Source organism: Bufo gargarizans, chromosome 11 (genome assembly GCF_014858855.1).
Source record: "Bufo gargarizans isolate SCDJY-AF-19 chromosome 11, ASM1485885v1, whole genome shotgun sequence".
In the NCBI taxonomy this organism is placed as follows: domain Eukaryota; kingdom Metazoa; phylum Chordata; class Amphibia; order Anura; family Bufonidae; genus Bufo; species Bufo gargarizans.
The window spans coordinates 39,903,788-39,922,217 of record NC_058090.1 but is presented as its reverse complement, the minus strand read 5'-3'; the positions used below and the strand labels follow the sequence as shown (position 1 = coordinate 39,922,217).

The 18,430-nt window shown below is 44.3% G+C and overlaps 1 protein-coding gene across 1 annotated transcript in view; it reads right to left on the bottom strand.

The window, feature by feature from the left end:
- TYRO3 (TYRO3 protein tyrosine kinase) overlaps positions 1-18,430 on the bottom strand; it is a 147,129-nt gene that overhangs the window by 97,359 nt on the left and 31,340 nt on the right. The window contains exons 2-4 of the mRNA XM_044271805.1: positions 6,858-7,053; positions 4,966-5,066; positions 182-355 (exon numbers count right to left, since the gene is read on the bottom strand). Of these exons, the coding sequence (XP_044127740.1) occupies positions 182-355; positions 4,966-5,066; positions 6,858-7,053 (471 nt within the window). The remainder of the gene's footprint in view (positions 1-181; positions 356-4,965; positions 5,067-6,857; positions 7,054-18,430) is intronic.

The window sequence follows — 18,430 nt, the reverse complement described above, 5'->3', positions numbered from 1 at the left end:
GATATAAACACCTGTCTAAAAAAAACAGTATCCAACATTAACATTAGATATCACAGCTTAACAACAGCTCAGGCAAGATGGCCGACCCCATAAGCATGTTCAGGATATAGAATTTAAAGAAATCTAAAATAAAGTGACACATACGCTATAAAACAAGAGAGAACTTAGCTTTGTTTCCTACCTGGTACTGATAGAACAGACGGGGAGCTCTCTGGCTTCCTTTCAACAGGGGAATCGCCCATCCACCATATAATAGTCAGAGGCTCTGGGGGTCCTACGGCCGCACAAGAAATATTAAAGGAGTTGTTTTTTAACACAGCCATGTCCTTTGGCTCCACGGTGAAATATGGGACACCTAGACATTACCATGAAATAAAAGAATACAGTCATATTATACTAGTATCTGAAAATACAGTAGCAGGCGGCTAAGTGCACAATCAGCAAAAAAAAAAATCTAATCAAGTTGGAAAATCACCAGTTTTTAATTCTGCTGACAGATCAATAATAAAGTTGGATGACAAGCTTTATTGGGCTGCTGACTGGTGCATCGGTTTAGCTGTGCATTGATACACCCTCCAGCCCTGTACCTCTGCCTATCAAAACAACACTAGCTATAGTAGGTGACACTCCTTTAGAACGGAGGCCATATTGGTTGTCAGCTAGCCTTTTCAGAAAAATAAATACATTTATATGTATTTAAGTGAATACAATCCAATGTGAAATTTTGCACCAATCATAAGATCTGATTCAAAGCTGTTGTTATTAGTTTACTATAAAAAAAATAAAAAATCTGCACAAATATATTATAATTGTGATATAAATCTTAGGGCTCATTCAGACGGCTGTATGCTGTCCGCAAAAATGCAGATCCACAAAAAAAACCAACAGATTGCATTCCGCATTTTTGCATACCCATAGACTTCAATGGGGCCACGTCCTGATTTTCACTGACAAGTATAGGACATGTTTTATTTGTTTTGCGGAAGAAAGGGGCCCTATAGAAAGTGAATGGGGCCACATCTAATCCGCAGGAAAAAAAACGGATCCGCATTTTTGTGGACAGCATACGGCCATCTGAATAAGCTCTTAGAAATAGACCTACAAAAAAAATATAAAATAAAAAATGCTACCCGGATGGTCGTATCTCCTTGAAGATTTAGATCACTTGCTTCGTAAACGAATGGAAAGAGAAGTAGGCCATGCCTTCATTATCCGTAAAAAAAAATGAATAAACCCAAATCATCCACCTGTGAGATCAGAAAAATATTCACACCCTGGCATACCCGGCAGCTCTAGTTGGAGAGGAATACTGAAATGGTGATAACAGGGTTAAAAATAAAATAAAAATGTATATATTATATATATATATATATATATATATATATATATATATATATAGCGGTTTCTTGTGTGGGAGGAAGAAAGATGGATGGAGCCAGCAGGAGAGAGGGGAGATAAATGGAGGAAGATGATGAGAAAACGTGGTGAGGGCCTGTGGTGAATGTGTGGGTGATTCAGCTGATTGATATGACTGGGCTCTGGGGATGGCATGCATTGTTGGAAGACTATAGGAAGGTTGCTGGAGGCCCAGGATGCAGGTCTGACTCATACTTAATAAATCATCACATATGCCCTTGTCCAACGAGTAAAATGACGGCATAAAAAGGTGTCAAAAATGGTTTCTGACTGAAGCTCTGGTCGTCAGCTCAGAACCCACAGAGGCTTTTCCTATCGCCTGTTATTTTTTGACACCCTTTAAAGCTGTCCATACATAAAATATAACTGTTGACTTCAAAGCCCTGATGAAAGGACTAGTCCAGTCCCAAAACGTGTTGCTTTTTACATTGTAAATTAAAGGGGTTGTCCCAATAAACAACCAGCACCTGGATCTGAATACTTTAGTATAGCCGCTGAGCTATTCAATAAAATATATCTGTACAGTGCTACCTGCTGTTTTTTTTTAATTTCTTATTTCGCACATGCTCAGTTTAATCCTTCAACTGTCTCCCGAGCTGTGATAGGGAGAGCTGAGACACACCCCCTGAGCTGTGACAGGGAGAGCTGAGACACACCCCCTGAGCTGTGATAGGGAGAGCACAGACATGCCTCCTGAGCTGTGATAGGGAGAGCTGAGACACACCCCCTGAGCTGTAATAGGGAGAGCACAGACACGCCCCCTGAGCTGTGATCGGGAGAGCTGAGACACGCCCCTAGAACTGCAGCAGAAAAGACACTTCCCTTGAGCTGTCAGCTTGATAAAAATCTAGCAGAGCAATGAATGGAGAGATATCTGGATCCATGTGAAGTACACGGCTGGTTCTAGCTTTGTTAGATAGAGAGTGTCATGTACTATATAATGTCTGATTTTCACATTTTTTACATTAGTCATGGGATAACCCATTGTTAAAGAGACTAGGCTTCCAGATCCTCTGGCAAAGTCATTTTTTTCTATCAAATTCCAGCTAATTCACAATATTTAAGCCACAGCCATAGCAATTCTCACGTCTGCAGGGATGTTGTGCTCCCAGCACAACTCCTCAAGGTGAGCACATTTGATTGCGCACCCATTTTTGGGTTTATTGGGATAACGCCCTATGTTGTGCCATTGTGTATTTTTTCTATAAGTGCAAAGCTGACACTTAATTTGCATGGTGCCATTTACACTGTAAGGGGGCAATATGAATCTTCCACCAGAATCCACATGGACAATTTAATTTTGTCCTTGAGTTACAGCTGAGTGAGGCAGATTTACTAATCCTGTAGATGGCGTATACCCACACCGGCTGTCTAGACCTTCACCAGATTTATCTCACGGGCTCAGGCTGAATAATAAATGTAGTGCATGGCTGGACACTGTTGTCCAACTTTATGCCAACTATTGGTTGGCTTAGTTTGTGACAGAATTTTACACCACAATTGCAGTACAATTCTGGAGCAAAATGTGGCATCTCACGTACCCTCATTTCCATATTCCATTAAGGCACATCCACTGGCGAGTTAGGCACAGAGGAATTCTCCAAAATGCACCAAACTGTGTCAATTTTGGCATTAGGAAATGTAGGTCATTACGTCAAAAAGTTGCATGCTCTACCTAGATGTACACTCAAAGGGCAACGTTTTTAGTTGCACCTTGAAAGGCTAGAGGCTGCTACCATGGGTGGACTGGCCATAGATCCTCCAGGGAAATTTCCTGGTGGGCCGATGTATAGTGGGCTGTCCAAGCCCTCCTCTTGGCTGCCAGTCAGGTACATAAAGATCTAATGCTCTCAGCATTAACTAATCTACGTTAGGAGCATCAGGCACTTATGCATCTGGCCAGTGGCTGCAGGTGCCCTCCAGAATTGAACTGCATTGCCATCCTCTGGACGATGATAGTTTTATACTGTGGCGCGGATGGCAGTATTTTGTGCTGCACTGTGGCATTTGGTTCTGCTGGGGCAGTATTTTATGCTGCACTGTGGTATATGGTTCTGCTGAGGCAGTATATTGTGCTGCACTGTGGTATTTGGTTCTGCTGGGGCAGTATTTTGTGCTGCACTGTGGTATTTGTTTCTGCTGGGGAAGTATTTTGTGCTGCACTGTGGTATTTGGTTCTGCTGGGGCGGTATTTTGTGCTACACTGTGGTATTTGGTCCTGCTGGGGCGGTATTTTGTGCTACACTGTGGTATTTGGTTCTGCTACAGCAGTATTTTGTGCTGCACTGTGATATTTGGTTCTGCTGGGGAGGTATTTTGTGCTACACTCTGATATTTGGTTCTGCTGGGGCGGTATTTTGTGCTGCACTGTGATATTTGGTTCTGCTGGGGCGGTATTTTGTGCTGCACTGTGATATTTGGTTCTGCTGGGGCGGTATTTTGTGCTACACTGTGATATTTGGTTCTGCTGGGGCGGTATTTTGTGCTGCACTGTGGTATTTGGTTCTGCTGGGGCAGTATTTTGAGCTGCACTGTGATATTTGGTTCTGCTGGGGCGGTATTTTGTGCTACACTCTGATATTTGGTTCTGCTGGGGTGGTATTTTGTTCTGCACTGTGATATTTGGTTCTGCTGGGGCGGTATTTTGTGCTGCACTGTGGTATTTGGTTCTGCTGGGGAAGTATTTTGTGCTGCACTGTGGTATTTGGTTCTGCTGGGGCGGTATTTTGTGCTACACTGTGGTATTTGGTCCTGCTGGGGCGGTATTTTGTGCTACACTGTGGTATTTGGTTCTGCTACAGCAGTATTTTGTGCTGCACTGTGATATTTGGTTCTGCTGGGGCGGTATTTTGTGCTACACTCTGATATTTGGTTCTGCTGGGGCGGTATTTTGTGCTGCACTGTGATATTTGGTTCTGCTGGGGCGGTATTTTGTGCTGCACTGTGATATTTGGTTCTGCTGGGGCGGTATTTTGTGCTACACTGTGATATTTGGTTCTGCTGGGGCGGTATTTTGTGCTGCACTGTGGTATTTGGTTCTGCTGGGGCAGTATTTTGAGCTGCACTGTGATATTTGGTTCTGCTGGGGCGGTATTTTGTGCTACACTCTGATATTTGGTTCTGCTGGGGTGGTATTTTGTTCTGCACTGTGGTATTTGGTTCTGCTGGGGCGGTATTTTGTTCTGCACTACAGCATTGCTGGCTCCACCTACTTCCGTTGTCCTGCCTTCTGTCAATCTGGACCCGCCTATAACATGGGACCAATTTTAGTTTTTTTTTTTAGGGGCCACTTTAAATTTCCCAGTCCTCCCCTGGCTGCTACCTGTGTGTCTTACTACAAAGGGTAGAAGTACTCTTAACTATAACATGCATCATGAACTATGGAGTACAGTCAATTTCAATATTTAATAAACATATAAAAGAAAACGTATAAAAAGCTAATTAATAGGTATCCACGGACACCAGGTCCAGATGAACCGCTATAAACCAGCTCAAAAATAGAGCTGTATTATAAATACAGTAAAATGACCATCATCAATAACGGCTTACCTTCTACCATGATCCAGATGGCCTCTGACACCGCCTTCAGTCCGTTATTTTCCGCTTCGCACCAGTATTTTCCAGCGTCTGGACGCTCCACGTTTTTTAAGCTAAAAATGCAGTTGTATAACGGAGTTAATTGTGCAGACTTACAGGATAACTGCATCTCAGTATAGAAAATATCAACATAGGATTTAGACGCTCAGTGTTTTCATTGCTCTTTTCATCGCCTGGCTTCAGAGATAATTTTTCTTTGTAAACTGCCGGCCTTGCGGAAGGCTCATATGATATGCAGGAAGCTGTACATCATCGTGTTAAAGACTCTCAAATGGGATATAACGTTATCAACACTGCGCTGTACTATTAAAGCATAATAATATATCTGCCGAGACTCTGCGTCCCACAGATGGCTTCTACTACATTCGCCTTCCACGTGTTGGTTGACCAGTCATTAGAACAGAATCTGTTCAGATACGCGGGGCAAAAATGATCGCCAATCCCATACAGGACCTTATAATAAATCAATGGCCGTAAGCTTTAAATAAGAGGTTCCTGCAGCTTCCCGGACTTGTCCGTTTTAGTGAACCTTTGTAATGCTTTGTGAAATAACAATTCTGTACACTGTATTCTCGTGATCGGTCGGGGGTCGCAGAGGTAGGACCCCCACTGATTGGGGAGTTGTTAACTTGTTATAACCGGAATACCTCTTTAACGACTATGGAAAGGTATGTTATATTTCCTAAATACAGATATAGTAATGATAGAACAAATTCGTAGACTCCTTATAAGTTTCTTCTGTGCATTGTAGCGGTTCTAAGACCTCTTCGTTAATAGCTGAAATAATCAGAGACGGAAGGTCACTTTAAGGGCTCATTCACACGAACGTTGGTGTCCCGTGCTGTCAACCGCAAATTGCGGTTCGCAATGCACGGGCACCTTCTGTGAGGCAGGCGCATGGGGATCGCAGACCCATTCACTTGAATAGGTCCGCGATCCCTCCGTTCCGCAAAAAGATAGAGCATGTTCTATCTTTTTGCGGTGCGGGGACACGGAACGTAACCCCAGAAAGCACTCTGTAGTGCTTCCATAGTGTTCCGTTCTGTGCTTCCGTTCCGCATCTCCGGACCCATTGAAATGAATGGCTACACATCCGAGATGCGGAATGACAACGGAACGGTGCCCGTGTATTGCAATACGGGAACGGGACAACAACGGTCGTGTGAACAAGCCCTAAAGGTGTTGTCCTAGATACAGGACGTCATTTAGGCACGCAGAAAAAAAAAAGGATGAAGATTTCAGTAACTTTCCCTCATTTTTAATGTATTATGCACTTTTTACTTTGCTACAAAATAGGCTGATCTTAGGGTATGCTACGGCTGTGGCCCCGAGCATTCGGCCCTGATCTATAGAGGAAGCAGGCAGTAAAAGTTCAATCCTCCTGCCGAGCTATCACAGGTAAACGCATTACGCGTTGCCTGTTGAAATCAATAGAATGTCTATGTATTTCTACTTTTGAAAAAACGTGCCCTATGTGTTACCCTTCATCATATTAAGAACTGGAGTATGGTAACGTGTCCGGTATCTTGTCCTATCCTAGGAATCCATGGACAGGACATAGAAGTTTAGGCAGAAAACTGTAATGTGACACAGCATGCCTACTATGGTGCATATTGTACGGAAAGGCTTTATAGTGAACCCTCCAGTGTAATCGATCTCGCCTGTATTTCCATCTACTCTAAGGATACTGAATACCTTGTGCGTGCCATTTGGGGCAGCAGCATACTTCTCCTGGCATGGGTAAGCCAGTGCCTATATAAGGAGAGATTAGTATCATCTGCTTACATGTATTAATAATATACAAGCCATTATTTTCCAGGAGAAGCTAGGACCAGATACTGCACCTGAGGAAGCTGATCCAATGATCTTCCATCACTGGAATGAACATCTGGTCAACAGTCTGCACTACGATGCCATCCTTCAGCCACTGGATGTCTGGCATCTCCATGCCTAATAAACTGCAGTTCAGTTTGGCTTCATGTCCTTGAGAAACTGTAAGGTTGTATCCACGACCTATAAACTGCAGTCCAGAGGCCTTTCCTGGATAGAAGAGAAGAAAGCAGCGTAAAGATCAAATAGAAAGCTGAAGTTATTCGCATGCAAGTCTTGCACATGGATGATTCTGCCTTTATAGGGCAAGAGCCTGCTCTGTTCCCGTACCTCATTCTTCACTTCATAAAACACTAGATGAAAACTCTACAACATAGAAAACGACTCACGGGGGACCCACCCCTATGGTGTGCGTACGCCAACTTCATCCAATCCTCTAAAACTCGACCATTAGTGCCGGTGACGTCACCGGGGACACTGCTAGGCGGAAGCCTCCACCTAGCAATGTAAAAAAAATATATATATCAGAGGGGCTGCCTGGGTGAAAAAGGGGATATGTCCGGGTTCAGCTCTGAACCCGTACAACCCCTTTAATATTTCTGGAAATACACCTATAAAAATTAGAAATAATAAAGCTTTATATTCATATTTATATTTCCAATAGTATTTTGCATCTAAATGGATATGTAGAATCCCAGCTCAGTCAGTGATCATTTGCATGTTGATCTGTTTATTCCAGTCTTCCCCCTCTCTGTTCTCTACAAGACAGTCATTACCGGGGAAAGTAGGTGGTGGGATACAGAGGATTCCGTTAGTCACTGTGTATTTTTGGCCTATCTGTTCTGTCACAGCTCTGCACAAGAAGCAATGATGTCACCGATACTAAATTAACAGCAAAAGGCACAAAAGAGGTCACAAAGAAAAATGGGAGAGAAAAAGGGAACGCGGCTCAACACTTGTATTACAAGGCTTAAGTCTGATAATGTTCTTTGAGACGGATGATGAAGACACAAAGCACGCTCATAACTATAAGCACTTGTCAGAATGTATCCCTAGTTGGGATCCATTTCTCGGGGGGTCATTTATTAAGACCAGCATTTTAGACGCCGTCTTAATAAGCCCCTGCGCTGGCGGTGGATCTGCCGAAATTACGTAGAGGCGCTGGCCTCTACACAACTTCGGCGTATCCAGAGCCGGCTTCCTAGCTGTCTTACATTTACATAAAACAGGCGTAGAAAATGTTGAATGAGACGGGCCTCCGTTCCGTGCCCACGTCCACTGGCGTGAGCGATCAAAAGTCGTAGATTGAGGCGCAATTAACCTTTGTGCAGCCATCTGTGCCAGAAATACGTCTAATATAAGCGTATTTCTGATCGTAAATGACCCCCTTTATATCGGTTCATGGGAAACCTGGTTTGGTCAACAACAAATATGGCTGAATTTACTGTTCTCAATAGAGGTAGTCGGACAGATTTTCCATAATCCTGTCGGGAAAATCTGTCCACTAGTGATGGTCGGCGTTTCTATGCCTGTCAGTGACCGAAAAACTGGATGAAAACCTGTGTCGGAGATGTAATGGCAGACTCTACTTAAATGGGTGTTCCTGGCTTTGGCATTTCTAGAATATTTCTCTAAAATCAGCCCACCGGCGGTCTCAGACCCTAATGATAACTCCTGAAGTTTAGTCCAGGCCATACAGGTCCTTTGCAGTGGCCTTATTTCATTACAATAGATAGGCAACTATGTCATAGCCATAGCCTTTCGGCTCAGTTATGTGCCGAATCCGTCCTTTCCGTTTTCCTGCCCCTAAAGGCTGAACGGTGATGTGAACGAAGTCTTATGCATAGGATTGCACAATATGCTGTAAAAAACTAATAAATATCTTGTTACATCAGTTGTCATCTGTTTGAGCCATTTTCGTCTCAGATCCGTTTTAGATGGGGAAAAAAGTCCTGCATGCAGGACTTTTTTTCCCCCCTGTCTTAAAAAACGGATCTCAGAAAGAAATAGGCTCAAACGGATGACAACTGATGCAGCAGGAGATGTTTTTTTACAGAATCCATTTTTTTTCCCCTCTCTCTCTTCTTCTGACGGATCAGAAGAACGGAAAGCTAAATGGTGATGTGAACTCAGCCTCAATGAGCAGGCCTGACCGGTTCATTCCCGAACATTGCCCTGTGGATCGGAGCACATAAATCCGCCCTGACAGAGGGTGTCCTGGGCAGGTCACATATAGGGCATATAGACAATCATTTAGTTAATCAGACCCCCTCTTTAATGACAGGTTTACTATTACGATTGTCGGACAGATTATCAGAAACAAACGCTTCTTCTCGATAATCTGCCTGTGTTAAAGTGCGGCCGATCACCCGACGAACAAGTGAAACGCCTGTTCATCGGGTGAAACAGTCGTTCGACAATTTAGTTGCTTGCACATTTCTGGGCAGCAGACCCGTGCTGTCTAAACGGCGATCTGCTGCCCAGAAAAGATGCAGCAGTAGCGATCGCTCGCCTCATACTGTGGAGGGGATCGCCACATGTAAATGCAGCACTTCACCTCCACTGTACGAGCAGCCAATTATCGGGAAGGAGCGCTTCCTTCGCGATAATCGGCAGCTACACGGGCCGGGTAAATCCGCTGTGACGCTCTGCAATAGATTGCCTATAGACAGAGAAGCTGAATTTCACACCCTCAGGCTACATGCACATGAACGTTGTTTGCCTCCGCGTCCGTTCAGTTTTTTTTGAAGATAGGATGCGGACCCATTCATTTCAATACATCAGTATGTCCGTTCAGTAGCCCCGCAAAAAAAACAAAAAATAGTCCTATTTTTGTCCGTTTTAGGGATTGTTAGAATGGATCCGCAAAAAATAAATAAAAAAGGATGGCATACGGATGTCATCCTGTTTTTTTTTTTTTGCGGCTCCACAATTTGCGGACTCCAAAACACATACGGTCGTGTGCGTGTAGCCTTATTAACACAGGAACAAGAAATCCCTTACAAAAGAGCTGTAAGCACAATGCACCCATTTTCCCCGAATAGTCCATCTTGTAGTAAAGAGTCCGAAAATAAGGAGCGTTCAATCACAGCGAACCATAAGGCTCATAAAAGCTGCTGCCTGCCCTCGGCATCCATCTGCCAAGTTCCCCCTTCACCAGCCTCCCTCCTCCAGTCTCTTCCATGTTGATCCTTCATACCACTCCTGCGCACGCATTGCCTGCAGTCACAATGAGAGCTGCATCCAGTCTGTGGGCTGCGAGCTGAACAACCTGCCTGCACGCTCAATAACATTTCTGCTCGGGGTTGCTTTATACTCTACCAAAAATGAGCATGCATATGAGCAATGCTAACCGAGTAGGGTGTTGGTCTTATATAGCAATTTAAAGGGGTTTTCTAGGCTCCTGATATTGACAACCTGTCCTCAGGATAGGTCATTAATATCTAATCAAAGCAGGTCTGACACCCCGCACCCCCATGATCACTGTTCAAAGTGTAGTGGCTTTTTCCCAACCCCTTGATCTGAAAGGACACTGTGTAATGCTAGATCTCCCCTGTGGTGGCGCTGCAGGGAAACTGAATGGTTACCAACAGGTTCCCCCACAGATTACGGCTGACCACTAGTGGTCCCAGCAGAGAAATACTTTGTAGTCTTCTTATTGTTAAGTGGCCCTGCTAAGAAGTATGGCAAGTGAATTATTTTAAGGTTGTACTTCTTGTCTAGAGTATTACTGTAGTATGGATGTCTACAGAATGTACTGTCTCCATAGCAGGGGCGAGCTTAACATAGCAGAACATCAGCAGACCCACCAAATCATCTTCAGATAAACCAAACCAATCATTAGGCAGGCTTTCTACTCCACTTTTGACTTTTACTTGATTTTAATTTTTACCTTACTTGGTTCCAAAAAGATTATCTTGAGTTCCAGCATAACGTTTAACAGATTAGAAACGCACTCAAATGCATTGAGATCTGCACAGTATCTTCACGCTGGGACAACTTCAGTAGATGCAATCAATGACCAAGATTTACCAAGAATCTGTCTACAGAGTGGTGCAAATTTGCGTAACTAGAGCTTCTCCAATTTTTGACTTGAAAAGAGCATGGGCAAGGGGCATGGCCTAAGATGCAACATTTTGTGACAAAATTGCGGCATAATTCTGGTAGAAAATGCAGTCTCAGAGTGAGGCCTCATGCACACGGCCGTTTTTTTTTGCGGTCCGCAAAAACGGTTTCCGTTGTTCCGTGATCCGTTTTTTCTTACGTGGGTCTTCCTTGATTTTTGGAGGATCCACGGACATGAAAAATGAAAAAAAAAATCTAAGTCAAGTTTGCCTTTGAAATGATAGGAAAAAACGGACACGGATCACGGAAGTGGATGACAATCTTGTGTGCATCCGTGATTTTTCACGGACCCATTGACTTGAATGGGTCTGTGAACCGTTGGCCGTGAAAAAAATAGGACAGGTCCTATTTTTTTCACGGACTGGAAACACGGATCACGGACGCGGATGCCAAACGGTGCATTTTCCGATTTTTCCGCGGACCCATTGACTTTTAATTAGCAATCAATGACGCCGTGCGCTCCTGCTCTCAGCAGGAATCCAGCCCGTGCTGCGGGCCGCAATGCACAAACACCGACCGTGGGGCAGCCGCAGCGGATTGAAGACCCATTCACTTCAATGAGTCCGCGATCCGCCCATTCCGCAAAAAGATAGGACAAGTACTGGGCGAAACCCCACGGAAGCACTCTGTAGTACTTCTGTAGGGTTCCGTTCTTCCGTTCCGCAGCATTACGCATCTCCGGATTTGCGGACCCATTAAAGTGAATGGGTCCACATTTGTGATGCGGAATGCCCACGGAACGGCGCCCGTGTATTGCGGATCCGCATATGCGGTCCACAGCACGGGCACAGGACACCTAATGAGGAGGCCTAAGCCAACCACTAGTTGGTACAGAATAAGAGAAAAGTGTCTCTCCCTGCACCAGATTTATCACCCAGCCTGAGCCCCTGTGGTATATCTGGTGCAGGTCTAGACAGCCGGGCTAAGCTTACCGCCATCTATAGGAGTAGTAAATCTGCCTGAATGTCACTGTCTGGCATGAAGACGTCCATGTCCAGCCGAGCGTCTTTGGAGACTGTTTTCTTATGTTGGCAAATACGGGCCGGTTACAACATGAAGCAGCTACAGAAAAAATAAAAATACCAAGGTAATTATGGCTGAACACTATGATAGCATAATGCCAATAGCTTCGGGTCCCAAAGCTATTACTAGAGCAGGGTGAATATGATGTTCTGTCAGCAGGTGCAGCCCTATATGTACAGGCGATGCTTTATGTAAGATGACAGCACAGGATGCATAAGTTCAGTCCCTCTTACGTTTTTCGGACTGAGAAAATACCGCAGCATGATGCAGCTTTCTCTCCGGCCAAAAATACTGATCACATGCCGGAATGCCGGATCCAGCATTAATTTACATTGAAGTGTATTAGGTGTTCCGGCTTTCCAGTCTGCACATGCGCAGATCTTTAAAAATGCAAAAAAAATAATAATACCGGATCCGTTTTTCCAGATGAGACAGATCCGGTATTTTGATGCATTTGTTAGACGAATCCGCATCCAGATCCATCTGACAAATGCCATCAGTTTGTATCCAGATTCCCGGATCCGGCAGGCAGTTCCGGCGATGGAACTGCCTGCTGGAATCCTCTGCCGCAAGTGTGAAAGTACCCTAACCTGTATGGGGCCCTGAAATTCTTGAGGAGACTACCTTAAAAGTATCACAGTGCAGTATCACAGGACCAAATTACAGGCGGACTACTGGATTTTGTAAGCTAAAGTTCAGATAATTAGATAATGCCCCAGGAGATTAGTATGCTGAGATTTTTGCATTTTACGGTATAATCCAGCCATTTCAGAATATAGTATTACACGGCACCCACCGAAACAAATGGAGCCCTTGATTCTGCAACAGTTGGTGGCCCTCTGGCAGCTCCCAGTTCTGGTTCATAGATGGGTTCCCAAACATGGGGCAGCCCTTCCACCCTTGATGTCGATATGACCCAGCAGAAACAACCCCTTTCGTCGTTCTATCACTACATACAGAGGCACAATGCGTGCTTATGACTCCTATATACTCCTGTCTCATGAGGACAATCGGTGCACACATCAGCATCTCCCATAATGAGCATCTTCCTATTCAGAGTGTAATCACACCCATTCACTGCATCGTACTCGCCTATTAGGCTCACCGGAATAATGCGACATGTCTCAGTTCATCTCATTGACACATTTAATGCTCCAGACTCTTTCTTCAGCATGTTCATTTCCCTAAAGTGCTATATTACCTTATAAATGACACAATGTGCTGATTGTTTCATGCAGTACTTACTATTTAGGTGATACACACGCGTCTAACAGAGTGAACTCAACGTTAAAATTATATATTTTTTTTATATTTCAATTTTGATGACACATCATAAGGATAGGCCATCAATATTAAATCTGTGGGGGTCAGTTGTTCAGTGAGGAGCCGTCACCGCTCCTGACATGTCTGTTTTACTAACTACCTGTGTCCTCCATGTAACAGTTCTGGAGGATCTATTCTTATGCCGTTCCTCTTTTATTCCTAGTGGAAACTTATGAATGCACTTCTGGCCGTCTGTAATAAAGGTCCATCTGGGTGTTACAAGTCGGGGGAGGTATGACATTGTCCAATCAATGCTGCTAGTGTTAGACTGTGCACACGCCCCAACTGGTAGACTGTGCACACGCCCCAACTGGTGAAACCCATCTGGACCTATCCTGCAAACTGCTAGTAATTCATTTATCATTTCTAGTAGGAATAATAATGGAACGCCACATCATAGAGTCATAAGAATACATGTTTCAGAATTGCCTGGACCTGTTCATGAATTCTCGCCCCATAAATGCAATCCATTTAAAGGTGTACCATTACAACAACTTATCTCCTAAGGGGCCGACCACTAGGGCCGCTGCCGGTCAAGAGAAGTTCTTATGATCAGAACCCGACCGATCAAACACTCATCCCCAAAACTGTGTAAAATGGGTCAATCATTTAAAAACGAGAAGTAACATAATGTCTGCATGCTACCTGGCTGTACAGGAGAAGCTGCTTAGCAATCAGCTACAATGGACAGGGGAACCTGGCAAGTGTTTAAAGGGGTTGTCTCATCTGAGACAATGGGGGCATATTTCTAGGATATGCCCCCAATGTCTGATAGGTGCGAGCCCCACCGCTGGGACCCACATCTATAATTGAGAACGGAGCGGGCCAAAGCGATGGCTCCGGTCCGGCCACCACCAAGCGCTCTCCCCGTAGAAGTGAATGGGAACGCAGTGCGAATGACCGGCCACCGCTCCCATTCACTTCTATGGGCCTGACGGATATAGCCCAGCCAGTGCTCAACTATTTTCGGTGGCCCCATAGAAATGAATGGAGGCTGGCTGTGCAAGCGCAGCACACTGTCCACTACTTTCGGGCTCCGTTTAGGAGATAGGTGCGGGTCCCAGCGGTGGGACTCGCACCTATGTCAAGAACGGAGCGGGCCAAAGTGGTGGCTCCAGTCTGGCCACCAGCAAGCACTCTACCCATAGAAATTAATGGAAGCACACCGCGCATGACCGGCCACCGCTCCCATTCACTTCCAACGGAAATAGCCGAGCCAGCGGTGCTTCCTCACTTTCGGGGCTACGTTTAGGTGGATAAGTGCAGGTTCCAGCAATGGGACCCGCACCTATCAGACAGTGGTGGCATATCCTAACAATATGCCCCCATTGTCTCAGATTAGACAACCCCTTTAATTCCCCTGCAGCGTCAGCACAGGTCAATAGAAGCATTACATGGTGTACGTTAATAAAAATGGACTGTCCGTATAATGCTAGGACATGCTGGGTCCTCCAGTGTAAGGGACGCTCTTTGTAGCTGCTCTCTGCTACATTGTGCGCAGAACATCAGAAGGAATATACCGCAGGTCATACATAAAGTCACAAAGTTAGTGCCATTTTTTGAGTTTGGATGCTTGACTGCTCAGATCAGCATGTGAAATGCTTCAGATGTGTAAAGTCAATATTAATTCTTAATACAAGGGAGAAGTTAACCTGTTTCAAGGGCAACAATCTGAAAATCCACATTTAAAATTCCCTTTGTTCACTGTGAATGACATAAATAAATTTTGCACTGCCATGTGTTCGGAATGCAGCACACAATGCACGTCATGCTTGCACGTCACTGGTGTTATTTTCGGATCTGTAGTTGTGTTTTTTTATTCAAAGGCCATTTCATTCAAAGTCAACAGAATATTTTCTACACCAGAGTGATTTAACTACCCCCAACAAGTTTGCCAAAAAAAAAACACTTAGGCCTCTTTCCCACGGGCGTGTGCTCCCCGTGGTCGTGCTGCGGCCCGCAAAATGCTGGCCGCAATGCAAGAGCACAGTCCGTGGGGCAGCCGCAGCGGATCGCGGACCCATTTACTTGAATGGGTCCGCGATCCAGCCGTTCCGCAAAAAGATAGGACATGTTCTATCTTTTTTGCGGAACAGAAGTACGGGACGAAACCCCACGGAAGCACTCCGTAGTGCTTCCGTAGGGTTCCGTTCCGTGGTTCCGTTCCGCATCTCCGGATTTACTGACCCATTGAAGTGAATGGGTCGGCATCCGTGATGCGGAATGCCCACGGAACATCGCCTGTGTATTGCGGATCCGCAACACGCCCGTGGGAAAGAGGCCTTAGGCAGAAATCTTCCTTAGGGCTCATGCACACGACAGTATGTATTTTTCGGTCCGCAAAAACATACGGATGACGTCAGTGTACATTCCGTATTTAGCTGGCCCCTAAGGCCTCATGTACACGACCATTCGTTTTTTGCGGTCTGTGTGCCTTCCGCAATTTGCGGAACGGAACGGGCGGCCCATTGTAGAAATGCCTATTCTTGTCCGCAAAACAGACAAGAATAGGACATGCTATATTTTTTTGCGGGGCCTCAGAACGGAGCAACGGATACGGACAGCATGTCTGCATCTTTTGCGGCCCATTAAAGTGCATGGGTCCTGCACCCGAGCCACAAAAACTGCGGCTCGGATGCGGACCCCAAAAACGGTTGTGTGCATGAGGCCTAATAGAAGAGTCCTATTCTTGTCAGTAATGCGGACAATAATAAGACATGTTTTTTTTTTTTGCAGAATGAACATACAGAAACTTCCGTTTTTTTGCGGACCCATTGAAATGAATTGTTTTTTGCGGACTTATTCTAAACAAAAAAAACAAAAAAAAAACGGAATGGACACGGAAAGAGAATATGTTTGTGTGCATGGGCCCTTAAGCATGACTTACTGGGAATAAAAGCATTGGAAGCAGAACCCTAGATATAAGTTATTACTTAAAGGGAATGTGTCATCGGTAATAGCAGGTTTTTATGTTAAACATATTTTTAAGATTTTCTTTTTAAGCTAATTAAAAATTTTCCACGTCACTATCTATATATATAAAAAAAAATAAAAAATCTAAAAAGTATTGCAGTTTTCACACTGGCCAATAAACCCAATAATACGTGCCGTTTCTTGGTCTATGCAGATCAGTTTTCAGCAGTCATTTCATTATCATCACAGGCAGGATTACAATGACAGATATCACCTATTTATAGATACCACAGAGTCCACCATTTACAGTAGGTGATACCACAGCTTGATTACTCCCTCCCGACATCTGCACAGGTCACAGAGCATGCCTAGAAAATTCTCCTATTGAAGTCAATGAGCCCCCTCCAGTCTATTGTGTCTGTGGTCCACATGGGTGAATGCTTTTAATAACAGCTCAAGCAAGATTGTCGCCCCCATAATCACATACAGAAAAATAGAATTAAAAAAAATAAAAATTTACGATCTGCTAGTAAAAGCAAATTACAAAAAAAAGGATGTGTGTCGCTATTGGATTTTGACTGGCAGAAAAAATGATAGCTGATACATTCGCTTTAAATGGCGTATACAGAGAGGTGTTGCAGAAATTTCAGTCCCTGAAAATCCATTCCATGCACATGAATGAGGCTGTTTTTTCAGCACGTGCATGGAAGACATACTTGTCATTTAAAGGGATATTCCAGTTAGAGAAAGTTATGTCCTATCCACAGGATAGGACATGACTATTAGATCGTGGGGGTCCTACCGCCGGCTTACCTCTGCATTTTTGGCTTTATGGAGAGCAGTAACGATGGGGGTTGTGGTACTCCTCCTCTCTCTGCAGAACTTTAGGTTGGCAATGAGGTAAATATCCAGTTCCCTCTTACATCAACCAAATTTCTCTCTGCCATAAACAAGCACAATACCTTGCTGACTCCAAGGCACAGCCTTGTAGATTCTGGACCTTCCAGTTTCCCTTCTCTCTCTGGAGTACTTCTGTAGCAGAGTATCTTTAATCTCAGATAATAGTTCTCAGAAACTCAGGCCTAGCTCTGAGGAGCTCATATAACATAGGTTTTCTCTTGCTCAGCTAGCCCCAGACTCTCCACTGACTTATTAACTAGGGGGCAGACCACAGTCCATCTCCAAACAATCTAAAGGGGCTGATTTAGTTTTAACCCTGACATATCCATACAGTGCTGTTTGGTGCACAAATTCAGTGAATCAGAACATTTCACTTAAAAGGATTTTCCAAGACTTTATAACTGATAACCTATCCTCAGGATAGGTCATCAGTATCTGATCGGTGGGGGTCAGACACCCAGGACCCCAACCAATCAGCTGTTTGAGAAGGCCCCAGCGCTCACAGCTTCTCTCAGATTACCAAGCACAGCGCCGTACATAGTACAGCAGCTGTGCTTGGTATCACAGGTCAGCCCCATTCTGAGCTGCGCCTAGACCACGAGACTGATGAACGGGTCATCACTGGCCTAGGAAAAGCTGGACAACACTGTGGCACAACTGTGAGCACCGGTGCCTTCTCAAACAGCAGATCTGCGGAGGTCCCGAGTGTCAGACCCCCACTGATCAGATACTGTATCAGTATTAGAATCTTGGAAGACCAATTTAACATTTCAACAATATTTTTTACAGTGATCCTTTTATGGAGTACTGCACAAGAATGAGGACACACGTGGCTTTATCACATTATGCGCTTTTAAAAAAAATGTGGCAAAAAACAATGGTATTTTTGTAAAACTGCAGAACAAAACCACAGTATTTGGCCACACTGGAGCCATACATATTACCAGAAGAAGCCATCATAGAACCATACATATAACCAGAAGAAGCCATACATAGACCCGCACATATAACCAGAAGAAGCCATCATAGAACCATACATAGAACCAGAAGAAGCCATACATAGAACAATACATATAACCAGAAGAAGCCATACATAGAACCATACATATAACCAGAAGAAGCCATACATAGAACCATACATATAACCAGAAGAAGTCATACATAGACCCGCACATATAACCAGAAGAAGCCATCATAGAACCATACATATAACCAGAAGAAGCCATACATAGAACCAGAAGAAGCCATACATAGAACAATACATATAACCAGAAGAAGCCATACATAGAACCATACATATAAC